This window comes from Diplotaxodon limnothrissa, linkage group LG12, assembly GCF_057381915.1.
Source record: "Diplotaxodon limnothrissa isolate DT_005_m linkage group LG12, D_limnothrissa_male_GT1.1, whole genome shotgun sequence".
NCBI lineage: Eukaryota > Metazoa > Chordata > Actinopteri > Cichliformes > Cichlidae > Diplotaxodon > Diplotaxodon limnothrissa.
The window spans coordinates 38,896,423-38,924,131 of NC_140607.1; the positions used below are offsets into that span (position 1 = coordinate 38,896,423).

Sequence of the window (27,709 nt, forward strand, 5' to 3'; positions counted from 1 at the left end):
AGTTGGCTGGTAATGCTCCAGCTTGTGCAGACACCATCTCCGATGTTGTTCCAGCCAGTCATGCTGACCATAACCAACCTTATGACAATCAGATTGCGAGTTATGGAGAAGCCTTGTATGGGGAAGACTTACCCGGAAATGACGAACCTGAAAAGGAAAGAGACTTACCCGGAAATGACGAACCTGAAAAGGAAAGAGACTTACCTGGAAATGACGAACCTGAAAAGGAAAGAGACTTACCTTCTACGGATCGCCCTGACATGAGGGATGAACAAATCCTACTTCTTTCGGACATGTTAGGGAGTGATGAGGAAGGAGAGGACTTGATATTTGACAGGGAAACAGTAAACAAAGAGAGAGATGAACAAACAAGCAAAGAAATTCCTGTTCGAAGATCAGAAAGAAGTCGCCAGCCACCAAAAAGGCTAGACTATGCTGAATTGGGAAATCCCCTTGTCACTGTGGTCAAATCATTATTTCAGGGTTTAACCACAGCTTTCATTGACTCTTTAAATTCTAAAGCTGAATTATTGTTCTTAGATGATGCAGTTCACAGTAGACATGCAAAGGGACTTGCATGAATTCAAGAGGGGAGGGTGTAACCCAGTTCCTAAAATCATCTCAAACAGAAAGAGAAGAAAAATTAAAACATTTAATGTTCATTGTTCTGTTCTTACTGTCCCGGTTAATGAAAGTGAAATGAGATCAAAATAATTATTTAAACATAGAAGGGATGCAGATTATATATGATATGCTCTGGTCAAACAAGGGTTAAGTTTCTCAGAGGGTTGATGAGCTCTGATGAGAGCCTATTGTTTTACTCCACTCCTCACATGTCAGCCAATCGGTGAAGCTCTAGGCAGCTCTTGTCCCTCCTTAGTACCAGCTCCCAAGTTTTCAGTCTCTTGCTTCTACAGCCGAACAGAGCAGACGGACTAAAACTTTTGTTATCGGTAAGCTGGCGAAATTAACCTCTAACGAGTTAAAAGAAATACCATCTAAACTGATATTTTTCACAAATTATGTATTTGCACTTGTTGTTGTCAAGGGCAGAGCGAAACCGGAGGGTTTACTGAGCTGTGGCTCCATGTAAATGCTGAGCATCCACTCGACGGCGGTAAGCTAAATGTGGCTAATCAGACACGTGATGTGCGGAGTGTGGGTACAGTTGTTCGATGTCTCTGAAACGCTGTTGTTATGCTAGTTAGATCGTTAACTAGGTCATTAACATGTGAAAAGCTGTAAATGGTTAAAGCAGCTAAAAATAACTTTATGAGAGATAATTGTAATCAGACTTTATCCTGCTTCCTGTTTAAATTTTGATGTCAATCAGTTGTTTTACAATACTCAGTATTGAACACTTGGAGGTAATTTTTAGTGTATTTCCACTTGTACTGGTAGGCCTATGGTACAAGCGGGATTAAGCACGTCTATTTTAATACTCCTATTTGTGGACTGAGTCCTTGTGTTTACGTGTTATTGAAATTGATTATTTGCACTTTGTTCAATTTCTGATAAGCATTTGCATATTATTCCATTTCTTAAAAGGGGTAATATACTTATTTATTTGTGATTAGATATATATGTACAGTGAGTTTATTTTGATCGATGTAATTAATGTTTACAATGAAAGTGAATTATATGGTGACTATAATTCCTGAATGTTTAAAACCTTGTAGATAATCTTTAATGTTACTGCAGGTTACAAATAATTGAACCTTGATACTGTGAAATTTTGGATATTGATACTTTGACCTTTGAAACTTGATATTTTAATGTTGTACAACATGACTGAACTGATGATGATTGAATTGATGATAGCTGATCTGAATAGTAGTTACTGCACTGTGACACTACTTTAGTTTAATTTGTGAGAGTTATCCTTAAAGGGCACGTGACATATATTTGGCCATTGTTTATAGGTCAGGTTTTTATATGGGACGAATCCAAAGACCAGGTCAGCGATTCCAGAACCCAGAGTGTTCCAGTGTTCACTGGATGGCGAGCCAACCCAAGATCCTAGGAGACGATATACATGTACACGCACACTCATTTGCACATTGATGGACTACAGTCCTCTACTGTACAAGTAGTACGGTAGGACAGACAATCACACACACACTCCTTGTCAGATGAATTCTATGGGCCCCACCGGTACCATTTGGACTTAAAAAAGACTAATTCTTTTACTTGTGCACAATTTTATTTAATTCTATTTTTTTTTGCTACTTTGGGGGAAATTTTTATACTTGACATTCTGTTAAAACCTGTTGTAATACTGTGTTGTTTACAAATTTCTTTTACAAGGCTTAACATCACTAAAGTACTTTTAAAGCCACATAACTGTGTTTGTCTGGTTTCTCTGCCATTCGTGTACCAGAGCTCTAAGAGTCGTTCTCAGTCTTCTGACACTAGCCCAAATTGCTTATTACTTTGGTAATTATCCATCGGTACTTTATGTAACTCCACGTAAGTGCTACATTTGGTTTGATTGGTATTTTGTTTTTTATCACCCAGGTCTCGTGACCATTGATTCACGGTAATGTACACAAACAGAATGTTTTCCAGGTTTCCATAGCAAAACTTTGCATTTGGTGCATTTGTCCTAACTCTATAATTTCCCTCCTGATTAATAGATTAAAAACAGAACCAGTTCAGATCTGTTCTTAGACGGTAGCAGCCTTACTTTTTTTTTTTTTTTTGTCCCGTTTGGATCTTTAGCCGTCAGAATTGTTGTCTTAAGGCCAAGAAAGATGCCAAGTGGATTTATTTTACCAAGTGGATCATCATGGCCTTGCCATATTGGTCCATTTGATTGACCTTTATTATAATTATGAATTTATTTTATTTTCAGTTGCTACAAATGGGACAGACATGACTGGGGGATAGGACAGGGAGAGAGAATGAAAGAAAGAGAGGGAGAGAAAGAAAACCAAAGGGGAGAAGAGACGGTGAGAAGGGGGGGAAGAGAGAAAAAACCCAAAAACACCTGGGTCACCTGTATGGAGAAAAAAAAACAGAAGAGAAAGCAAACAACAGCCTTACCGAGCACGCACCAGCATCAAGCCTCCTTCACTGTTGGCAGGAAGTCAAAACAGGGTTTTGTGGTTTTGAAAGAACGACGTCACAGGTAGAAGAAGCAGAAATGATCTTCCTCTGAGAAGTGTCTGTTCTCCCCAAAGCTTTGAATAAACTTTATTAAGTTGACATGTCTGGTAATTGGTGCCTGTGATGAAGATGATGTCCTTTGATTTATGTTTGTGGAAGCAGAATTTCCTTTTTCCCCCCATAGTTTCTATCATCTTTCTCCACGTCCTCTCATTCAGCTGTCTTGTTCTGTGCGATGTCTTGATGTGCTGTTTGAAACCTCTCCATGTTGGCTTGAAAATTTAAGTTGAAAAATGAATAACTTGTTCACTTGAACAGTTTCAGATTTTGTGAGAAGCTCAGAATGTGACGTCTAAAATATATAACATTGAATGTGCATGTTAGGCAATAGTGTGCAATAAAAGGAAATACCAAGACCTATTCTGCTCTGCAGTGTGACAGCTACAGATAAAGTTTTGATATAATAGGTCTGTTGACTGACTCAGTGGATGTTTTTGTTTCCTGACTTCTTCCTGACTTTGAACAGGCCAAACTCTATTAATATTGTAGCTGTTTTTCAGTGTCACTGCCCATTTAAAGCTTTGAAGCATTTAAAGCTCACACTTTGATATAGTACTTTTAATACTAAACTACTGTACAAAGTAGAGATGGCACGATGCCACTTTTTTATGTCCGATACCGATACCATAAATTTGGATATCTGCCGATACCGATATGAATCCGATATAGTGTTTTTTAATCAACAAAACTGTTTTTTAAATATCTTGCTGCATTTTGTATAAGTTCATACTCAAGTTTAAAACAACAACTACACTAAAGCTATTCTGTTATACCTGTATGCAAAAAAAAATATTTCATAGTTCAGCAATACTGATCAATCTAATAAACTTAAACCTACACCATCCTCCCTATTCTGGTATTTTAAAGAGTACTTAGCATAAATATTAAGCAACCTAACTAATAGGGTTCCAACTCCCAGCAACAACAAAAATAAATAAATAAAATGGGGAACCACCCCTCACGCGCCACCTCATGATGCTTAATCGACGTAATCAACCTTAATTTGATGCAGTGTGAAAAAAAATGCACAGAAATCAATTATTTTACAAGAAATATTAAATAGATTCAACATCTTTCTTCAACAAAATTGCAGACTGCACAGATGGTACCTTCCCAAAGGAAAAAGTACTATAGCTTACTAGGGTATATATATTAGACTTAATAGTTACTATATACAGTAATTGACTTCTATTCATTTTACATCAAATTAAAACTTTGGGTGTCAGATAATTATTTATTAAAAGCTAGACATTTTAAATGAGAATAAGAAAGAAAAGTATGTCTTTGTGCCCCCTTTTCCCTGTTCATGCCCTATCGGCCCCCCTGGCTAAACTTTGCTAGATCCGCCCCTGCACAGTTACAGCCGTCAGCTACGTAGAAAAAGATCCTGGTGTAGAAAGTAATATTAAATACATTCTAACAACAGCTTATCAAGCTTAAACGTGCTGCTGTTGTTCAGCCGCTGGTTTCCTCTTTCTGGTGCAAAGTGGGCCAAAAACAAACAAGAGAGACGATCAGCTGATCATTAAGCAGTTTCATGATTGAAGTAGCAGCAGGAGAGGCAGTCGCTCCATATATCGTTTGTTAAGCTTAATGCAGGAATGCTTTACAAACATTCAGAGATGGACTTACACACTTGCTTTACTTCTCTCGGGGATAACTTTGTCGGAGATGAAATGCCGGGTTGCTAGCGAAGCTCCAAATGCTATCCAGACCACCGACAGGTCCCGCATGCCACAGCCGCTCTATCACGTGATGCATACTGCTCCGACGTGCTAACGTTCTGAGGTGAGTTACGGCGTGCTGCAAGTTTTGTGAGGTGCTTTCGTGATATTTAATGGATCGGATTACATTTTTTATTTTTCTCCGATATCCGATCCAGTAATTTAGGTCAGTATCGGACCGATACCGATACGTAATATCGGATCGGTCCATCTCTAGTACAAAGCTTTTCCTCTCACACTGCTGATATATCTGCTGGAGCTGTGTTACTTTCATTCTTCATGTATGTGTGTAATCTCCTTATATTTTTCAGGAAAGATGTTGCTTCGTAGTACAAGGTGTCACGGGCTGTGGAGGCAGACTGTGTGTGGTTCAATGAGGACCCAGGTGCAGAAACAGGCGAGTAGACCAAAACTAACTTGAACAAAAAATGAGCCTTTATTAGGTGGCAAAAACAAAGCAGTAAGGACAGAGGCAAAGTTAAACTGGAACCTAAACTGAGAAAACTGAGTCTTAACTATGACAACTAGGAAGACAATGACAAGGAGACTGTGACAACTATGAACAGGACTTTGTGCAAGAACTATGAACCATATACATGATCAAGCAACACGAACTTGACCTGCACAGAGTCCTGAAGTACATAACCTGACGTGACATAAGGGAAGGTACACAGATGATGTGACACTGAACAAAAGAAGACGGAGGTCTTAAATACACATGAGGTGATCAGGGGAAGGGGACACACACGAGGAAACAGCTGACTAGAATGAACCTAATGACGCCACAGAGGAAGTGTAAACTAATCGCATAGATCATGGAAACAAGACTTTGAAAATAAACAGGGAACCTGATGGGGAACAAAAATGACCCGAACTTGACAACATGAACCATACAGAGAAAAAATAGGTAAGAGACACTAAGCAACAAGGAAGACTTAACACAGAGGAAAATCGCACAATCAATCTAAATGAACAAAGAACTATAACTAGGAAACCTAGGAGCTAAAGAAGACTAAATGAACCAAAACATAAACAATGAATATCAAAATGCAATGAAACACTAAAACACTGTGTCACACAACAATAATCCTGACACAAGGCCCAGTTCGGTGTATTTATAGTCCCATTTTCTCCTTGTTGAAGCTCCTCTGTATGTTTTCTGGTTTGTTCCCTGGAATTGGTTTGTTGGTTACTTATTTATTGTGAATCACTTGTACTTTTGACCTTTTGCATTCTCTTAAATACATTAAATAAGTATGTTTTCAGTCACGTCTGCGTGACTCCTGCATTTGTGTCCTGCAAAGTATATCAGGTGTTCTCTCTAAAGACTTGTCATATGTGAGTGCACTAACTCGGGTGAAGGTTTGGCTAAAAGAAAATTAGAGCTGTTAGTAATTCATTTTAAATTATGTATGTAATTATTGTGTTTTTGTTTAAGTTTTAAATCTTTAGTGTTGCGGTTTAGGGATAAACACTTTTCCAACTTGTCACTGAGCCACTAAGCACTGCTGTGTTAGAATGAAAATTGAACTGAACTAAATAAAAAGATATAGAACTGAGCATCCTTGATCAGGTCCTCAGAATATTCCTGCTGAGAGGCAACCACATTCCTGATCATCGACACCAGAATTCATTATACAAATATATATATGCACAGCGAGGCTGCTGGTCAGTACATGAAAGATTGGATGTGTAATTTAAAAGGTTTAATTTGATGGTGTGTTCAGTAATGTCAAGAAGCACATAAACACAGAGGTGAATGAAGATGTTTGACTACATCATAGTAACAGTAGAGAAAACTTTATTCATCATTTACAAAGATAATACAAAAAATTATATCTGAAAAAATGAGGACTCTGAGTTATGTAATTAATAAAAAGAATCATGAGACATTTCATGAAATAAAGAAAAATTTGGACATTACAGAAAAAAATGAATTTCTATTACAACTAATTTTTTACTGATAATTAAACATTTTAAAAATGGCACTTGTTCATTTATACATTTACAGTATAGGTTCAAAATATGCACAAAAATTAGGCTTATAAGAAGAGACAACTAAAAGGAAAATTATGTTAGAACTCAGGAACACAGAAGTGCATGTAACATGTAACAACAGCTAATTACTGTACATGAGATGAATTAGTTTTACCAGTCCGAAGCATATTTAATGTTGGTGTAATGACCTGTAGTTTAATAATGACATTGCTGAGACTGATGATCACTAATCAGTTTCTGTGCTACTTCTAAATGACAGAAAGAGAAGAACATCTGACGTTTCATTTCATAAAATGCTGCAGGCTGATGAGCTGCTGATCTCTTCTCCCAAAATGTTTTTCATCAACTCATTTAGTTGATCTTTTTGTTTTTCCTGGAGGTCTTCTATGTCCTTCTCGGTCCGATTCTTCATTTGTTTTTCATGTGTTAGCATCAATTTCTTGATCCTATTCAAATTTTCAGTCTTTTTGGTCACACGTCTCACTAAGTCGTACATTTCCTTCTTATGTTCTTCCCTCTGTTTTGCTAATTCATCCATGTGTTTCTTCTGGGCTTGGTTGAACTCTTCAGCTTTCTTTCTGGCTTCCTCTTCATGTTTCTTCTTTAGATCATCCAGAGTTTTCTTATGAATTTCCTCCAATCCTTTTATTTCCTCTTCTCTTCTTCTTTGATCCTCTTCTTTTTTGATTTTTTCACATTCCAGCTTTTCGTTATAATCGTCCTGTAGTTTTTCCATTTTTTCTTTCTCTTCCTCTCGTCTTTTGTCTTCGTCTTGTCGTTGTTTGTCCCACCATTCTTTCTGTTCTTTCTCCCACTCCTCTTGTTTTCTTCTCATCTCTTCTCTGGCTTCTTCCAGTTTTCTGTCCACATTTTCTTTTGCCTCTTTTTCTGACTGAATTTGTTTGTCCAGCTTTTCAAGTTCTTTTTCAAATTCTTGTCGGCGTCTTTCTTCTTCAGCTTCCTTTTCCCTTTTCTCCTTTTCCCTGATTTCCTGTTCCTGCTTTCTCTTCTCTTCTTCTTCTCTAATTTTATTTCTCATTTTTTCGAGTTCTTTTTCTCTCTGTATTCTCTCCTTTTCTCTTTCTTCATCAATTCTTTTCTTCATAGCCTCCATTTCTTTTTTATATTTTCTTTCCATCTCTTCCTTTTCTTTCTGCATCTTTTCTTCCTTCTCCTTTAAAATCTTCTGCATCTCCTTCCTTATCGCAGTTTCAGACTCTTGCAGCATCTTGTTGGTAAAGCAGCGCCTTCCATTGTCCTTCATCATGGTGTCAATCTTTGCTATCAGCTCAATGACTTGTGTATGGTTTTGTTTGTCACGGTTATTGAACACATGGTATCTATCTCCACAGTCAGAGATCAGCTTCTTAAAGGAATCATCACAGTTGTTCTTGATGTAGTCCTCTATGGACTCTTTGTCATGCTCCAGTGTATCTCCTCCTGTTAAAAGAACGATGGTGAACTTTTGAGAATTCTTCCCAAAGAATTTCTTGATGAGTTTCAGTGTCTCCTTCTCCTCTGCTGTGAATCTGCCGATATGAATCACCACTAAGAATACATGTGGTCCTGGAGCCAGGAGACTGACACATTTCACCAGCTCCTCTTCAAGTCCTTCTGGTGACAAACTTGTGTCAAACAGACCAGGAGTGTCGACTACAAAAACAGGACGACCGTTCACCTCACCCTCTACTTTCTTACAACGTTTGGTGACCGACATTTGACTTGATTTAGCTTTAAACTCGTCTCTTCCTAAAATGGTGTTTCCTGTAGAGCTCTTTCCACAGCCGGTCTTCCCAAGCAGCACAATCCTGAGACAGTCTGAGTCCTGTTCTCCAACTTCATCGCCTAAAACATGAAAACAATCAGAGTTAACACTTGTATACTGGATTAAAACTCTGGGTCATTGGAAATATAAAATCTAAATTACTTACCAGTGACAAGTTTTAAGACTTTCTCCATTTGTGCGTGTAAAAATGTTGCAGTTGTATAACAGCACAGTTGTCCTGTAGGCTGACTAATTTTGTCCACAATCTCAAACATCTCTGGGATCTGCTGTTTGTTCTTGGTGTTGAGAACAACTGATCTTCCTCCAGCGCTCTCACAGAGCTCCTGGGTGTCTTCATTGTCCTTTAGAAAGTTACCAACAGCTGGATCTGTAGGATCTGAGTCCACAGTGAACAGAATCATGGTGAAGTCATTGACTCGAGAGCCGAATGCATCCTGGATGGTCTCTAACTCTCCCTTGTCTTCATCAGTGAGGGGAGCCACAGGTAGGACCAGGATGAAGGCATGGACACCCTCAGGATCACAGAGGGAGATACACTTGAATGATTCCTCCATCACTGCCTCCTGAGGTTTTCCATACAAGGCAGGCAGCTCCACCAGGGAAACCCAACGTCCACACACCTCTCCCTGATGTTTAACACACTCTGATGAGTTGGAGGCTGAATGAAGCTCAGTCTGACCTAAAATGGCCTTGGCTGCTGACGTCTTCCCTGCTCCTCTCCTCCCACACAGAACCAGGTTCAGACTGGACTTCAGATTGGGTTTAGCCTCTTCTTTTAGCATTAGATATTTTCCCCAGTTTTTACTCACTATCTCATTCATTTCTTCCATCAACTCTGAGGAATCTGAGAAGGACTCTTTCCTGTCAAAATTAACGAAGTGCTGCCTTTGTTTGGATTCTTCAATGAGTTTATCCACTGAGTTATTCCCTTCCTCGTTATGCGTTCGGATGACGATGGAGTGATTAAAAGCATCTTGACCAAACAAGCTCAGGACCAAATTCAGAGTTTTTCTGTTCTTCTCAGTGAAATCAGAAGGTTTGACTAACAGCAGCAGAACGTTTGGTCCAGGAGGACAGAGACTCACACAGCTCTTCATCACTTCAAACAATGTTTCAACAGGCAGACTGAAGATGTTGGGAGTCTTTACTACTGTCAACGGTTTCCCGTTCCACTCTCCAGAGGCAGCGCGACATTGCTTTCCTCCAAGGACTTTAGACACAATGGATCTTTTCTTCCCAACGATGATTTTTTCCAGGGCTGATTTCTTGTCATCACTTTTTCCAAACAGCATTATCCTGAGTTTATGTGCTGCAATACAAAAGGTTTTACAGTATTAACTTTTAAAAATTTTAAAAGCAGATATTTTCACTTCTCTCCGGGTACTCCGGCTTCCTCCCAGAGTCCAAAGAAACATGCAGTTAGTGGGGATAGGTTATTGGAAACTCTAAAATTGCCGATAGGTGTGAATGAGCGAGTGCAACTGGTTGTCTGTGTATATGTTTTAGCCCTGCGACACACTGGCGACCTGTCCAAGGTGTACCCTGCCTCTCGCCCTAAGACAGCTGGGATAGGCTCCAGCTCCCCCTGCAACCCTGGAAAAGGATAAGCGGAAGTGAATGGATGATTCCTAAGAAGAAGAACTCCAAACACAGCTATGTCAGATATATGTATAGGGCTACCCACGGCCTTTCCCTGAGCCAGCCCCTGTGAAGCAGCTCATCAATCAGCACCTGGTGGATGGACCTTTACTCATGGGCCCTTGCTGTGCTCAGCCAGAATGCACCATATGTGACTGAACCTCTGTGGGCCCACCCCCTGCAGTTTTATTTGCACTATTTTTTTTTTTTTTTTTTTTTTTGAATATCAGTTGTAAGCATAAGGATGACTATGAGTCATTAGGTTAGGGTTGCAAGTCTGGGATCAGTTTTTGGAATCATAGGGGTTTCGAGTTTTCAGCTGCAAATAACTGCACTTAAAATAAAAACATCTTCACTGATCTCACATTTTATTTTATTCTTAATGATTATAGTTTTTCATAATAAATTGGATTTTTCACTGATACGTCCTTTTGTTTGTTTGTCCTTGTTTTTTGGCTGTTCGTATTAGGGGTCACCACAACAACATCTATTACTCTATCACTCCTCTTCTGTTACACAAATCCTCTGAATCCAATAATCTTTGCCGTGCTCTTCCTTTTTCACCTCTGCTGCCAGCTCCATCTTCATCATCTTTTGTCCAGCATATCCACTACCCCCTTCTTTACATGTCTAAACCATCTTACTTTGTATCCTAACTTCTCAATCTGAGCTAAGGGATATTTAAGTGCTACATCTGTTTTTATTGAAGGATTGTAGGTTTTGTAATTCTCTGATGAAAACACTAAACATAAAACTGATCATCACATTATATGCAAAAAAAAAAAATGTTGTTCCTGCACTTACCGCCCCTAACAGGATCCAAGCTGGGAGAGACTTTTTCTTTTGGGTAATTACTGGACAAAACAGATGTTTTGTTATTGAAAACATTACAGCTCACATGTTCTCCCATGCTCTTCTTCACCACTGTATCTATGGCTGCTAACAGCTGCTCTTGTTCCAGGTTCTTCTGCCACAACAATTTTTCTCTACATTTCTTGATAATCTCTCCTAACTGTGGATGCTGCTGATACTTTTCAGTGGAACTTGAACTCTTGTCTTTGGGCATTATCAGAGCCAGTGAACGATCAAATGATGGATCACCGAAGAGTTCAAGGACCATTTGTAGCCTCTGTCTGTGATCCTCAGTGAAGTCTGCAGGCTGGAGGACCAGCAGAAACACATGAGGTCCAGGAGCAGAGAGTCTCACACAGTTCTCAACTTGTTTCCTCAGATCTTCTGGGGAGATTTTAGCCGACAGCAGATCTGGAGTGTTGATGAGATCGATTTCTTTCCCCTTCAGCTCCCTTTTGACTCTCAGACAGAGGTCTGCTTTATCCTCAGAGCTGAACACAGTCACTCCCAGTATGAAGTTGCCCACTGAGCTCCTGTTAGACCAGCTGTTCCCCAGCAGAACGACCCTCAGCTCAGACACTGAAAAAAGTATAATTAGTTCAATTATTGAAAAACTAAGTTCATTTTCAATAGAAAATTATCAGTTATTATTCGTTTTTTGTAGTAGCTTTAGTCAAAAAAAAAGTAAACAAAAAAAATAAAATGTACACTTTCGTTTAATCCCTTATTTCCATTTCATCTAATAAAGATTGTGACCTGTAACTAACAGGCTGATGAATGAGCAGGAAATCCAGGATTAGTAGAAGCTTCATCCATTTTTTTTAAATCCTAAACCTCTTGACACAACATTTGATGCATTAAATTAATTTTTTTTTTAAATTTTATTCATCATATATGAAATGCTGTTAGTTTAACTTACACTCCTCAAAGTCAGAGCTGCTGTGTTCTGGTTGATTGAAATCCTCATCTGCAAAAATATAGAAACAAATTCAGTATTCCAAATTTATTGAGAACTCTCCACCAATTAGAAAGAGAAAGGGGGAAAAAAAAGCATCCTCTTTATTTAGTCCACAATAACGTTTCAGCTTCCAACATTTAATTCTGAAGTTTTGCATTGAAAATTCAGTTTCAGGAATACCTGTAATTAAAATCAGTTATTCAAACTTAAAAGAACTGCCATTAGATTTGACCATTTAGCTTAAGTATAGGTTATGTTGAAACATGCAGGTCAACAGAAAACTATTCAGTCAGTTAAAAAAAAAAACACTGAAATTTTTAAAATGCTTTTACACTACAAAATTATTCATAAATCCCACCACTGGAAAAACTACCTAATACTGGATTTAGAGAATCTGATATATAAACACAAATCATATGTGACACTTACTTTCATGCATGTGTACTGACGTGTGCACCTTTTTGTGTTTTTGATGCCCTTTCATTGTGTCTTACTGCAAAGCACTGATCACTTTCAGTCGTCACGAACTAATAGACATTGGCCTCAGCCCGAATTTTACTTCTGATTGAACCGACATTATCCCACCTGAGATTTAAGACTACTGGTCTCTCCGGGGGTTATTGTTGTGAACAGCAAGCGATGCAGACAGTGCAAGGAGAGGAAACAAAAGCGGGAATACAGAGTTTCAAAAACAACAACATAAACCCCTGCCGCCATCAATCTTCCTTACCAACATAAGATCCCTTGAAACAAAATGAAGGATCTACAATCAGAGATTTACTACAACTCCTTTGTCTGGGAGTGTTGTCTACTGACTGTAACTGAATCTTGGCTCCATGCAAATATCCCTGATATTCTACTCAGGCAAGTCTCTGAGGGTCATGTTTTTTTACTTTTCCAGTACTTTCAATACCATCAGGCCGACCCTCCTGGGTGATAAACTGACAGTGATGCAGGTGGATGCTTCTCTGGTGTTCTGGGTTGTTGATTACCTGACAGGAAGACCACAATATGTGCATCTTCCACATTGTGTGTCTGACAAGGTAATCAGCAACACAGGGACACCACAAGGAACTGTCCTCTCCCCCTTCCTCTTCAACCTTTACTCCACATGGCCATGTTTTAATAATCATCTGGGTCATTAAAAAATGGCCAGATGATGCCTTCCTTCAGATACAGGTTTCAATCTGACAGACTGGTCCATTTTTGAACAGCAGGACCTGGAGACATTCACTCAGTCTGTCCTTTTCTATATTAAGTGCTGTGTAGACAACATGACAGTGGCATAAACCATCTGGGTTTTTCCCAACTGATGATGTGTGAAGTCCAGGCTCTGATCAGAACTCGTAACTCAGCCTTCAGGCTGAGGGACAGTTCTCTGTACAGCACTGCCAGAGCCAACGTGGGGAGGGGCATCAAACAGGCCAAGGAGGCCTACAGGAGGAGGATAGAGGGCCTCCTCACTGACAAAAACCTCCAACAGCAGCCTCAAACTGGCAGAGGAGCTAATAATAAATAAATAAAGAATTGAATTGAATTGAATTGAGGCCACTCCTCCCCCACACCCCCGTACCCCACCTGCCTTCCAGCAATATGAGGCCAGGAGGAGACTGAGTGCGTTTAACCCCCAGGAGAGCTGCCGGTCCTGACGGCATCCCAAGGGCTGTGGTTAAAGCCTGCCTGGACTAACTGGAAGGGATCCAGGCTCCTTGACTCATGCCATGGTTCAGAATCAGAATCAGAATCAGAATCAGAATCGTGTTTATTGGCCAAGTATATGTGCAGACACATACAGGGAATTTGGTTCCGGTAGATGGTGGCTCTCAAGCACAGCAATGTAAATCACACACACACACACACACACACACACACAAGTGTCTATATATACACATTACACATACATACACAAAGCTGTGTAAACCAACTATAAATAACGAATCTAAACTTATATACATAAAATACAGAAATGAATGAGGTGGAATGAATACTACAAAATGTACATAAGCTGCAGTTGCAGTCTGGCAGTGTGGCAGGTCAACTGTTAAGAAGGGAGATGGCGAGGGGAAAGAAACTGTTCCTGTGTCGGGTGGTCCTGGTCTGCAGGCTTCTGTACCGTCTGCCAGAGGGCAGCAGATCAAAGAGTCTGTGTCCAGGGTGTGAGGGGTCTGCGATGATTTTCCCTGCTCGTTTCCTGGTTCTTGAGAGGTACAGATCCTGGATGGAGGGCAGGGGGGCGCTGATGATCCTTTCTGCTGCCCGTACAGTCCACTACAGTCTGCTCCTGTCCTGTTTAGTGGCTGCTCCATACCAGACTGTGATGGAGGAGCACAGGACAGACTCAATGACTGCAGTGTAGAACTGGATCAGCAGCTCCTGTGGAAGACTGTACTTCCCCAGTTGTCTCAGGAAGTACATCCTCTGCTGGGTCTTTTTGAGGATGGAGTTGATGTTGGTCTCCCACTTCAGGTCCTGGGAGATGGTTGTACCCAGGAACTTGAAGATCTTCACAGTCGACACAGGGCTGTCTGATATGGTGAGGGGGAGCAGAGTTGAGGGATGTCTCCTGAAGTCCACTGTCATCTCTACAGTCTTAAGAGTGTTCAGCTCCAGATTGTGCTGACTGCACCAGAGTACCAGCCGCTCAACTTCCTGCCGGTATGCAGACTCATCACCATCTTGAATGAGGCCAATGACAGTGGTGTCATCTGCAAACTTTAGGAGTTTGACAGCCGAGTTCTTGGAGGTGCAGTCGTTAGTGTAGAGGGAGAACAGTAGTGGTGAGAGGACACATCCTTGAGGGGCACCAATACTGAGGGAACAAGTTTCAGAGGTGATCTCCCCCAGCCTCACTTGTTGCTTTCTGTCTGTCAGGAAGCTGGTGATCCACTGACAGGTAGCTGGTGACACGCTGAGCTGGGAGAGTTTGGAGGAAAGAAGTTCAGGCACAATGGTGTTAAAAGCCGAACTAAAGTCCACAAACAGGACCCTGGCATAAGTTCCCGGGCGGTCAAGGTGTTGCAGGATGTAATGCAGCCCCATGTTCACTGCATCATCCACCGACCTGTTTGCCCGGTAGGCAAACTGCAGAGGGTCCAGCTGGTGGCCTGTAATGTCTTTCAGATGGGCTAACACCAGTCGTTCGAAGGATTTCATGACCACAGACGTCAAGGCGACAGGTCTGTAGTCATTCAGTCCTGTGATGGTGGGTTTCTTGGGAACAGGGATGATGGTGGAGCGTTTGAAGCAGGAGGGAACTTCACACAGCTCCAGGGATCTGTTGAAGATGCGAGTAAAGATGGGAGCCAGCTGTTCAGCACAGGTTTTGAGGCAGGAGGGTGAGACGCCATCTGGTCCGGGGGCTTTCCTGGGCTTCTGTTTCTGGAATAGTCGGCTCACATCCTGAGTGTGTATTCTTAGTTTCAGGGAGGAGCTATTTTAACCCGTACAATAACCCACCCAGCCAATGTCATTGGCATACTTGACAATGACACCACCGGGGTTGGACAGCGTAAAGGGAAGAGGTAGAGATCTTGTCCTGCTGATTTTCAGAAAACAACCTGAAGCTGCCTGTACGTGTTCTCAGCAGAGCTAAAGATTCCCACATAATTCAATTCAGTTTTATTTAAACAGCGCCAAATCACAACAAGAGTCACCTCTGGCCGCTTTATATTTTAAAGTAGAGCCTACAATAATACAGACAGAGAAAAAGCCAACGATCTTATGACCCCCTATGAGCAAGCACTTTGGCCAAAGTGGGAAAGAAAAACTTCCTTTCAACAAGAAGAAACCTCCAACAGAATCAGCTCCTACCGCTATTCAGTGGAGATCATGCTCTCCCTAACCCCTGCCTGGGTGTTCGGTACTCAGGCCATGTCCACACTAATACGTTTTTGTTTGAAAACGCATCATTTTCTCTCCATTGTGGCATCCCGTCCACATCGAGATGGTGTTTTGGCTCTAGGAAAATGCAGCGTTTTGAAAGCGCTCTCCAAAGTGGATGCATTTGAAAATGCCGTTTTTGCAGCAGTGCAGAAAACTGAGCCTTTTCGAAAACGATGACGCATTTTAGTCATGTGAGTAAGTAATGGAGTGCTGGCTTCCACAGTCACCTGACCTAAACCCAATCAAGATGGTATCAGAATCAGAAGAATCAGAATCAGAATCAGAAAGGGTTTTATTGCCAAATGTTGAGCAGGTTTACAACATTAGGAAATTGCTGCGGTGCTTCAGTGCAAACATACTGTCATAAATTACGCTTAAATAGACATGAAAATAAAAATAAGAATAAGAATTAAAAGTGCTAAGTAGATAGATATATACATGATATATACATGATATATACATGATATATACATGAGTGCAGGTGGTGATCAGTGCCAAACATGGAATGATGCAGTGAACACAGCGTAGGGTCATGTGTTAGTGGCGGGTACAGTCATATGGTTATTGTTCATGTGTCCAACAGCAGAGGGGAAGAAACTGTTCTTATGGCGAGAGGTTCTGGTGCGAATGGACCGGAGCCTCCTGCCTGAGGGGAGCAGGTCAAACAGACTGTGTCCAGGGTGAGAAGGGTCAGCTGTGACTGAGCTGCACGCCGCAATGTCCTGGAGGTGTACAGGTCCTGCAAAGATGGGAGTCTGCAGCCAATCACCTTCTCAGCAGAGCGCACGACACGCTGCAGTCTCTGTTTGTCCCTGATAGTGGCTCCAGCGTACCACACGGTGATGGAGGAGGTGAGGATGGACTCGATGATTGCAGTGTAGAATTGCATCATCGTCCGTGTTGGCAGGTTGAATTTCTTCAGCTGCCTCAGGAAGTACATCCTCTGCTGGGCTTTCTTGATGACGGAGGTGATGGTGGGCTCCCACTTCAGGTCCTGGGTGATGGTGGTACCCAGGAAGCGGAATGAGTCCACAGAGGTGATGGGGGTGTCAGTCAGGATGATGGGGGGGAGTGGGGCTGTGTGCTTCCTGAAGTCCACAATAATCTCCACTGTCTTCTGGGCATTCAGCACCAGGTTGTTGTGGCTGCACCAAGACACCAGACATTCAACCTCCCTCCTGTAGGCAGACTCGTCCCCGTCCGAGATGAGTCCAATAACGGTGGTGTCATCTGCAAACTTGATTAGCTTGACAGACTGGTGGGTGGAGGTGCAGCAGTTGGTGTACAGGGAGAAGAGCAGAGGAGAAAGAACACAGCCTTGAGGGGAGCCGGTGCTGATGGTCCGGGAGTCCGAGACATTCTTTCCCAGCCTCACGTGCTGCTTCCTGTCCGTCAGGAAGTCAGTGATCCACCGGCAGATGGGATCAGGCACATTCATCTGGGAAAGCTTGCCTCGGAGATGGTCTGGAAGGATGGTGTTGAAGGCAGAGCTGAAGTCCACAAACAGGATCCTGGCGTAGGTTCCTGGGGAGTCCAGATGCTGCAGGATGAAGTGTAGGGCCATGTTGATGGCGTCATCTACAGACCTGTTGGCTCTGTATGCAAACTGCAGGGGGTCCAGGAGGGGGGCCGTGAGGGTCTTGAGATGGGAGAGAACTAGGCGCTCAAATGACTTCATGACCACAGATGTCAGAGCCACGGGTCTGTAGTCATTTAGTCCAGTGATCCTAGGTTTCTTGGGGACAGGGATTATGATAGAGGACTTGAAGCAGGCAGGCACATGACATGCCTGCAGTGAGGAGTTGAAAATGCCAGAAAACACTGGGGCCAGCTCGTTTGCACAGTGTCTGAGGGTGGCAGGAGACACGCCGTCTGGGCCGGGAGCTTTCCGAGCATTCAGACTCCTAAACTGCTTCCTCACATCTGCTTCATGAATATGAAGAGTTGTGGTGGGAGGAGGTGGTGTGAAATCCTCTTTTGTGTGGGGTGAGGAGGGGGGTGTTGTAGGTGAACAGTTTGAAGGTGGTGATGGCTCTATGGAGGGGGGAGAGGTGGGGGGATGAGTGTCCAAAGTGTCTCTATTGTTGGGGCCGTTGGAGGTGTGAAGGCTGCCTGATGGCTCGTCAAAACGACAGTAGAAGTTGTTAAGGGTGTTGGCTAAGAGCAAGTCGTCAGTGGAGTGGGGGGTTTTAGGCTTGTAGTTTGTAATATTCCTAAAACCTTTCCACACAGAGGCCGAGTCATTCTCTGAGATCTGCTGCTGCATCTTCTCAGAGTGCTGATGTTTGGCAATGTCCACTTCTTTAGTGAACTTGTACTTGGCCTCTCTGTAGCAGTCCCTGTCTCCGCTTCTGAACGCCTTTCTCTTTTCCAGCCACAGCTTTTTGAGTTTAGGAGTAAACCAGGGTTTGTCATTGTTATAACTCACCCTGGTGCGTGATGGCACAATGCTGTCCTCACAGAAGTGGATATAGGAGGTGACAGTGTCCGTAAACTTGTCCAAGCTGTTAGAAGCAGCCTTCATTGTGTCCCAGTCCGTAGACTCCAAACACGTGCGAAGCTCCTCCACAGCCTCGTTGCTCCACAGTTTTTTGGTCCTCACGACAGGTTTGGAGAGCTTCAGCCTCTGTCTGTACGCGGGGATCAGGTGGATCATGACGTGGTCAGAAAGTCCGAGTGAAGCGCGGGGCACCGCACGATAGGCCCCGCTGATCGTGCTGTAGCAGGTCCTCTCCTCTCTGGTCGGGCATTTAATATACTGCTTGTATTTGGGAAGCTCATGGCTCAGATTGGCTTTGTTAAAGTCCCCAAGAGCAATGATGAGAGAGTCCGGGAATGTCCGCTCCATGTGCAGTATCTGCTCCGCGAGTGCGCACTGAGCTGCCTGCACATCCGCATCTGGCGGGATGTAAACAGCGGCCAGGATGAATGAAGCAAACTCCCGCGGAGAATAAAACGGTTTGCAGTGAATAAAAAGATATTCCAGAGAGGAAGAGCAGTGCTGAGAAATCACTGTTACATCTGTGCACCAGCCACTATTAATGTAGAAGCAGACACCTCCACCTTTGGTCTTACCAGAGAGAGCGGCCTGCCGGTCCGCGCGCAGCAGATGGAAGCCCTCCAGCTTGAGCGCGCTGTCCGGGATGTCCTCACTGAGCCACGTCTCCGTAAAACATAACACACAGGAGGAGGCAACGTCTCTGTTCATGCTTCTCATCAGGGCCAGCTCATCTATCTTATTCCTGAGTGAGCGTACGTTGGAAAGGAAGATGCCAGGAAGAGCAGTTCGCAGTCCGCATCTCCTCAGACGCCCGAGTGCGCCGGCTCGCTTACCTCTCTTTCGACGTCTCACTTTCCTGATCAGAGTCTGCAGTAAATCTGCCGCAGATGCGACAAATATTGGAAGTAAATCCACAGGTGTTGTAGTCCTGTGGTTAAGAAGCTCTTCTCTGGTGTAAGAATATCCAGAGGAGTGCCCAGACACAGAAGTTATGCACAAAAACAAGACAGAAGTAACGCACTGAAGCACCAGGGCATCCATACACGGCACCATCTTGGAGAAGGTATGGGATAAGATGTCCCGCAGAGTGAAAACCAAAGGGCCAACAAGTGCTCAGCATCTCTGGGAACTCCTTCAAGACTGTTGGAAAACCATTTCAGGTGATGACCTCATGAAGCTCATGGAGAGAACGCCAAGAGTGTGCAAAGCAGGAATCAAAGCAAAGGGTGGTTATTTGAAGAATGTGTGTCCAAAACCTTTGACTGGTAGTGTATTTCCTCTTGATTGTATGTGTTGTATATTTTTCTCCTGTTTGTTATTTCCTCCTGCCTGGCTCAGAGTCTCCACTCTAATTCATCCCAGAGGTGTTCTGTCAGTTTGAGGTCTGGACTCTGTGAAGGCCAGTCAAGTTCTTCCACACCACACTGGCTCATACATGTCTTTAAGGACCTTACTTTATGAACTGGTGTGCAATCATGTTGGAACAGGAAGGTGACGTCCACGAACTGTTCCAACTGAATTGGGAGCATGAAGTTCTCCAAAATGTCTTGGTACGCTGAAGCATTAAGAGCTTTCACTGCTGGCGCCTGTTTAGATCTGAGATGAGGAGGGGCTAGAGGCATGAGAGCGGCCAACCCAGGTTTAAAACTGACCCATGGCCATTTGCCATGTCTTCCCTTCTCTCTCTCGACTCTGCAGAAAGTTGGCAGCCTCTGCATGTGCCTCAGCATCTGCTGACCCCACTCTGCAACTTTAAGCAGCCTAACACTTGCCATCATTTCCATTCACTTCTGCTACGCTGAGCATGAACAGAATACTCTGTTAGGGTTGAAAATTATATTTTTATTAAATGATTAAGCAAAGCTTTTTTAATTATCTTTTATACACACTACAATTGCGCTTATATGAGTTGGCATTCCGTCTTTTGAAGGTTCAGAGCTTCATTCATTGATTGTCTGAGTTGATATATTGCAGGATGACGTAGAAGTGCAAAAAGATATGCAACATGCTTACACAAATCACAATTGATAATAAGTAGCAGGATATTCTCTGGACAGGGAGTCCCAAAAAGATGTCCTGAGTGGAGCCTTAGAATCAGCAGCTAGCCAAGGCTACGTAGGGTGCGTTTTTGTTTTGTCTTTCCAATTCCAGGAAAGGAGCATATAGGAGGTCGAGGAGCTGAACGGGGGGAGGATTTTGCAGAAGCCATCAGGATGGGTGTTTGAAGAAGATAGCCATAATCATTTGTTGTTGTTACTGTATAAAACCTGTGCAGCCATTTCAGGGCCAACCTTGGTGCGAGGCAGTATGCTGTATCATATTCACGGTCCATAGTGCTATGTCACACTTGTAATTTCAACTGCCCAGCAAATTAAATCTTTTTAAATGACACAACATTCCCCCGGATTCCTTCTGAAAAATTTGAAACAAGTAGTTTTCAAAGACGGGGTGATAGTGGCTCAAGGGTTAGCAGTTCGTCTTGTAATCGGAAGGTTGCCAGTTCGAGCCCCGGCTCCGACAGTCTCGGTCGTTGTGTCCTTGGGCAAGACACTTCACCCGTTGCCTACTGGTGGTGGTCAGAGGGCCCGGTGGCGCCAGTGTCCGGCAGCCTCGCCTCTGTCAGTGCGCCCCAGGGTGGCTGTGGCTACAACGTAGCTGCCATTCAGTGTGTGAATGTGTGGATGACTGGATGTGTAAAGCGCTTTGGGGTCCTTAGGAACCAAGTAAAGTGCAATACAAACACAGGCCATTTACCAAAGTTTATGTTGAAAAAGCATTGGAGTTTGGTTAAGTTTGTGCTGTAAAGATTTAACTTAGCAATTTCTACAGGAGTTATGCTACTCTAACGATACTTAAAACAATAGGAAACAATAAGTTACACAAATTTTTGTTGACATTTTTAATTTTAAAGTCTTTTTAAAATCTGTCAGCAAGTGACACGTTTAACTCAAATGAAAGGATTTATATGTTTATATATAAATCATTTAGATTATATAAATTTAAATGTGTTTTAAATTTCAAGCGTTTAATTGCTTGATTTTATATTTATCCAGTAATGTATCGAGACATCAAGGTGCTGCATCTTAAATCTGTAATAGTAAATAAGAATAATCGACACAATTGACTGAATGTACTAAGCAAAAACTTAAAGATCTGTCACTGGATTAAAAGGTAATAAGTACCTACTCATATATGACATTTTAAGTTTTTGACCATGTTTCATAAGGACCGAGTTCATTAGTTTCTGGATGATGACAAATTCTGAGTATTTTGCCTCTATGTACCACCATAGTGGATTGTAAAATCAAATAATTTAGATGTGATTAAAGTGCATTACATCTTATATCCCACAGAAAATACCTTCTGCTGCAGTTCTGAGATAACTAGAGTTAAAAAATGTACACGTGAGAATCTACTTTATTCCTCTCACCACATTTGGATATATAGCAGCTGAGTGAAACCGTACTCCATGTAAAAGTGGTTTTCAGTTGTTTTTCTTTGTAATGCAGCCCAAAATGGACCTCTTAGCCTGATTTTTAATTTTTGTCCTTGTTTTCCACAGCGTTTTTGGTTTTATTAAACTAACATAAGTCTATTAGCAGTGATGTCACGTTCTGTAAAGCACAAGATGGCACTAAGTGCAGGTAGAGGAGATAAAGGACATGCATTTAATAGGCACAGATACAGCATTCAACATTTTGTTTATTGTTTTCATTTTTCTGTTGTGTGTCTTCCAAGGATTTTTTGACTGTTCTTGCAGTGACAATTTTTACTAAATGTGATGTTTCACTTTAACCAAATAAAAACTTGTAATGAGAAAAATTTTCATTCAGGGCTGATTTATGGCATGAACATTTGCTCCTTTGTTAAGAAAGTAATTATTGAATACAAAATGAAAAAACAAAACAAAAACAATTGTTCTTCCTTTAACAATACAATTTTATTTATATAGCACATTTAAGAAACCACAGGTATGCCAAAGTGCTTCACAGAATGAGTTAGGAGCAATAATAAATACAAATATAAAGTACAAAATACAAAATACTAATAAAATATACTAACAGGCGGGTGACATAACTAACCAATAATACACCAGGCATAGTAGGCACAACCCGAAAGGCTGAAGGTTAAAACATTATAAACATTAACAAAGTGATAAAGATAAGTTCCAGTACACTAAAAATGTGGGCTCTAGGAGGCGGGGAAAGCAAGGCTAAAAAAATAAGTTTTTAATCGAGATTTAAAAGACTGAATTAAATCAGACGCCCGAATAGCTAGAGGGAGGTTATTCCAGAAGCAGGGTGCGACAGCGGCGAATGCTCGGTCACCTCTGGTCTTGAGCCGAGATCTAGGTCGCATCAGGAGCATTTGGCCTGCTGATCTAAGCGCTCTCCCAGGGATATAAAAGCTGAGGAGATCCGTAAGATAGCTGGGTGCGGTGTTATTTATGATTTTAAAAGTGAGCAATAAGAATTATTGAGACAGAGAATTATTTTATTTTCATATTTTTATTTCCAACACTGGAACCATTGCATTGTCTTGAAATGATCAAAAACCAAAAAGTTTCAAACAGTTTTCACATTTCTGTCAGTTCACAGTGTATAACACGGAATCTGATCTCACCAGGCTACAGTGTGTTTAAACAGTGTGTTATCTAGACCAGTGAAGTCTGGCTGGACTCACCCGGTGCTGCTGCTGCTGCCATAATGTCACTCTGCTGAAAATCCCACAGACTGATTGAACTGGAGGAAAGAAAGAAAAAGATTTTAGTCTTTCTTTCTTCTAAACCTGCTTTTAGAAACACATATTTCCAAAGACAGAGGGCATGCATTATAGTTTTGGACAAACAGCGAATACTCAATACTTTCTCTGTACTTTGTCCTCGGATCTCTGCAGATTAAGATGGTTTGCTCAGATGGCAATACAGAAATTATTTAGATAGCATTAGTGTGATCATTTTGATTTTTGTTCAGAAATTACACATTTCTTTGAGTTGTTCACAAATCTTTTGTTCAAAATAACATTTATTATTACCATATAACATTTGTGATGGACACTGTTGGAAAACTCATCTCTGACATCAGAATATCATAAACTGTGAGCGGCAGGAAGGATGGGACACAAATCCAGACTCGACAAGCAAGTAAAAAGTAAACTCAAAAAACAGCGAACACAAGGAAAACCAACATTAACTAAACTGAGAATACAACAAAAAAACAACTAGACATGCATGCAGGCTGGCAGACAGTAAGGTATGAGAGAGATGCTGGCATAAATGCACAAAAGGATAACGAGGGAAGTGAGAACACACGGGGAACACAGCTGACACGAATTAGCATGACGCCACTGGGGAAGCACACCGAACATGCAAACACAAGACTTTCACAATAAAACAGGAAACTGAGAAACATGTCAAGTGGACAAGAAGCAGATGAGAGGGAGCGAGGGTGAGAGAGAGACATGACAGACTGGGGAAACATGAATTAACAAGACAAGCAGGGGGAAACATCGAATGACACAGAACTCCTTTTTGTGCAAACATAATTTAAAAAGTCATAAAAACTTTATGGCACCCTTAAACTTTTTTCTTGTTTTGCTTTTATTTGTGAAAAGCCAGTTAGTACAGTTATTCGACACTTTGGTTGAATCAGTGGAAATAAACTAAACAGACCTAAAACTTTGGAAGAAGAGCTGACAAACGACACAACTGGAATCCCTCAAATTTAATGAGATAGGAAGAAGAGAGAAAGTACAACAACAATACAGTAAGAGTAAAGTTACACTGACATCTGTTTGTAAAACATTCTGGATGAATAAAGTACAGGTCAACATTTAAAAGACAAAATCTGTGTTTTGTGAATACAGAATTTTGGCAGAGATCTTTAGAGATCTAAAGCTTACCAGAAGTATGTTTTTACCTGACTTCTCAAAGAGAGATGAACGGTGTCTTTTTGACTGATTGAAAAAAATTCTCTTGGTGTTCAGTTTGGTTAAAAGCACAAAGGACATCACTTCCATCTCAGTAAACTCCTCACATAAAGAGAAAATTCAAACCCAGACCTTGATGTGTGGCATCACAGGTTACCAGTACCAACAGAAAGTCTTTACTAAATGTTTCAACTTCCAGTTTACATGTAAATTTAAGAATCTCTTTGTTGCTGAAGTGGATTATTTTACCCTACTTAGATGGTGCCACTCATTTAAGTCAGTTATTCCATAAAAGTACACAAAACTGATCAAAAACAGCTTAAGCTTTAATACACAGTAGCCTTCAGGGGTGTAAAGCTAAGCCTGTAAGTAGCAGAGTGCACCGATCATGCAGGCGGGTGTCAGAGTGCAGTGAGGAGAGCTGTAAGAACAGCCGTGCCCACACCTTTCAGTCACAAAACTGATACTTTACTTTTTAGTAAATCATGACATTAGCTTTTGAAAGCCAAACAAAAGTTTTGCACTGGTTTAAAAAACGTAGCATATCTGCTCCTAATTATTGGTTTGCCAATTTTAACAGTTTGTCTTTGGCTCTCTTGCATGTATTAAAGTTAATGAAGACTAAACTTCAATCAGATAATGTTAAATGTAAATTAGACAAAAAAGTGTCAGAGTGTCATCCCAGTGCGAGGTTGGTGTAGGTCAGACATGAACAGCATACTGACTGATCTGTACAAGTTTAAGCAGGTTATAGTTCGAGTGATTCCTTTGCAGCAGCAGGTGTTTGTGTGTGTTACCTGTTTGCTTTGCTTTGAGTTCGCAGCTGAACACCTCTGCACGCTCGGACAGACAGCACTGCTTCTTCCTTTGTCTGTTTGTGTCTCTCATGTTGGTGGGTGAGAGAGTGGGACACTTTGTAGGTGGGCTGTAAGCTGCCTGCCCAATCAGAACTTACACTCCCTAAATGAACAAAAAATAACAACTTTTCATTGAGTGGGTTTGATGTTCTGTGTGGGTGGTGTTAGCTTGCCCCTGCACATGACTACAGCAAGAAAAGTCATAAACAGGAAGTTTGCTGAAAGATCTTTGAAGAAGAAGCTTTAAATGATAATGATTTTCTTTATTATGGGAAAGCAGAAAAATTGGTCTGTAAGTGGATCACAGATGATTATCTCCCCTTTTATATATACTGCATCTAATTATCCTCTTCAGAGCTTTGTTAATTCTGTTCAATTCAATTTTATTTATACAGCGCGAAATCACAACAACAGTCACCTCAAAGTGCTTTATATTGTAAGGTAGACCCTATACTTATTTGTATAGTTTGTATTGTTTTTATTACAAAGTATTGTTCATTTTAAAGCCTCGTGTGCTTTGCTAGAATCATCATTCATTTAAACTGTAAGGAGCCAGATAGCCTGAAGGAGGTGGGCAGGGAGAGGGAGGTCTGGGCTCCTTGTCCCGTCCCCCGGGTAAGAATAAGGACCCAAACAATGCAGCAAAAACTAACTAAAGGTCACAGGCAGAGAGTAACAAACTCCAATCAGAATCAGGGAAGTCATTACGGCTGGAAAACAAGACACAGCTGAATCAAACTATCACAGAACACTAAGGCACGGGAAACAAATAAATTAAAACAGCAAGTTAAAAAAAACAGAACGCTTACACAGAGGAACACTGCGAAGTGTTAGGACAACAAACCGAATTACCAGGGATTAAATAGAAACAACAGGGTGTTAGGGGGAATTGTTACATGTTGTCATTTTTGCGCTTACAACTGTGGATCTTGTTTCAAACTGTATGATCAAAGACCTTCTTTTGTTCCTATCCACCTCCCCGGCCTGTTGAGTGGTGGGGGAGGTTAGAGTGTTTAATTGCAGGCACATCCTATGTGAGGTTTCTTTTTCCTTGTTTAGTAAACGTCCTGCCGTTTATGGCCTCACCTGTGTTTGTGTACGGTGGACCGTTAGAGGGGTTAAACTGTATGTAGGGGTGGGGTGAGATGACACTTTTTTTATGACCAAGAATGGTAAATGGCTTGTATTTCTATAGCGCTTTACTAGTCCCTAAGGACCCCAAAGCGCTTCACACTACATTCAGTCATTCACCCATTCACACACACATTCACACACTGGTGATGGCAGCTACATTGTAGCCACAGCCACCCTGGGGCGCACTGACAGAGGCGAGTATGTAGTTATCTTGCTGTAGCAATTGATTGTTTGTATCTTCCTTTAAATGCCAATTTTTTTTGCAATGCTCCTTTCAAAACACTGCAAATTGTCACGTTTATGAATAAGTAGATTGGGTGAAAAACTACAGTTTTCTTGCTGTAGTCATGTTAAGAATGTAGTTAATACTGTTGTAACCAGGAAGTCACGCACACAGAGACACTCACACGTGCATACACACCCACGCACACACGCTCGCACACACACGGTGCCTGACACACCACATGGGTTTTTTCGATGGGTGGTGCTTGTGTAAACTATAACTGTATTTAACAAAAAGGCTGCAGAGGGAGCCAAGGTCAGAGCCATTTGAGGTCGAGGGCAGAGTGCTGCTCTGAAAATCCGACCAGGCTTCCCTTGTGCACGTTAAAACCGATCGATCGCTGTTCTGTCTTGCTTTGATCATGGGAATAAGTCTCTGAGTCAGCGAGGTCTATAAGTTTAGACCTAACACAGGGTCTAATCAAATAACTCAAAAAATACAATACAGACAGAACCTGCAACTAAGAGCTAATGGCTCAAGATACTAAGGAAAAGAACCAGACCACAAACACAAGGACTTGGAAAAGTTCATTTATAAGTAGAGCCGCTATTATTTTGCTCTCTGTGTTTTATGAAGCTTATGCACAAGTTCAGTAGTGAATGTCTGTAATCGGTCATCTGCCTGCCTTCCTGAGTGTTTGGCTGCTTTTCTGTTCTTTACACTGCTATCACTTTTCCATGCTGTCAATCATTACTCTAGTCCAATCATTTTCTTTCCTGCCTTCTTTGGGCCAATCAGCCTCCATGTTGCATAGTTTAAATCTGTGCTCTCCGTCATCCTCATTTTCAAACTCTCATTTTTGCCACTCACCTTCTCCCCATCTCCACATCACAGACTCCTCAGTCAGACCTCCATCCAAGCCTCAGTCTTCATCTTCATCACCACCGGCGCCTAGACTCTGGGTTGGTCCTGTCCTAAATCACCACCAGGATTCTGTTCTGCCACAATGGGTCATCAGAGTCTAATCACCAAATACATTCATTTCTCTGTCTCAGTTAATC

The 27,709-nt window shown here is 41.7% G+C and overlaps 1 protein-coding gene and 1 long non-coding RNA gene across 3 annotated transcripts; one reads left to right on the plus strand and one right to left on the minus strand.

The window, feature by feature from the left end:
* LOC146621892 (uncharacterized) lies at window positions 1–27,668 on the plus strand. 2 transcript variants are annotated; one of them, XR_014906634.1, is made up of 4 exons: window positions 1–953; window positions 1,049–1,117; window positions 5,204–5,289; window positions 27,543–27,668. It is a non-coding gene; the product is annotated as an uncharacterized LOC146621892 (long non-coding RNA). The 2 variants fall into 2 exon arrangements; XR_014906633.1 differs by lacking the exons at window positions 5,204–5,289; window positions 27,543–27,668 and adding an exon at window positions 1,923–2,463.
* Window positions 7,177–13,779, minus strand: LOC146621893 (GTPase IMAP family member 8-like). The gene is made up of 5 exons (XM_085367676.1): window positions 13,698–13,779; window positions 12,086–12,133; window positions 11,119–11,745; window positions 8,822–9,985; window positions 7,177–8,735 (listed from the first exon to the last, which is right to left on the minus strand). Exons 1-5 carry the CDS (start codon window positions 13,777–13,779, stop codon window positions 7,177–7,179), a joined length of 3,480 nt encoding a protein of 1,159 aa, XP_085223802.1.
* Window positions 27,669–27,709: the final 41 nt, after the last annotated feature.

Bases quoted from the DNA above. Each gene is read 5' to 3' on its own strand.
- LOC146621893 (XM_085367676.1), bottom strand. From the start codon at position 13,779: ATGCCGTCAGGACCGGCAGCTCTCCTGGGGGTTAAACGCACTCAGTCT. The intron at 11,746-12,085 runs GTAAGTTAAACT...TACTTTTTTCAG, and splicing joins CAGCTCTGACTTTGAGGAGT to TGTCTGAGCTGAGGGTCGTT. The intron at 8,736-8,821 runs GTAAGTAATTTA...TTCATGTTTTAG, and splicing joins AGTCTTAAAACTTGTCACTG to GCGATGAAGTTGGAGAACAG.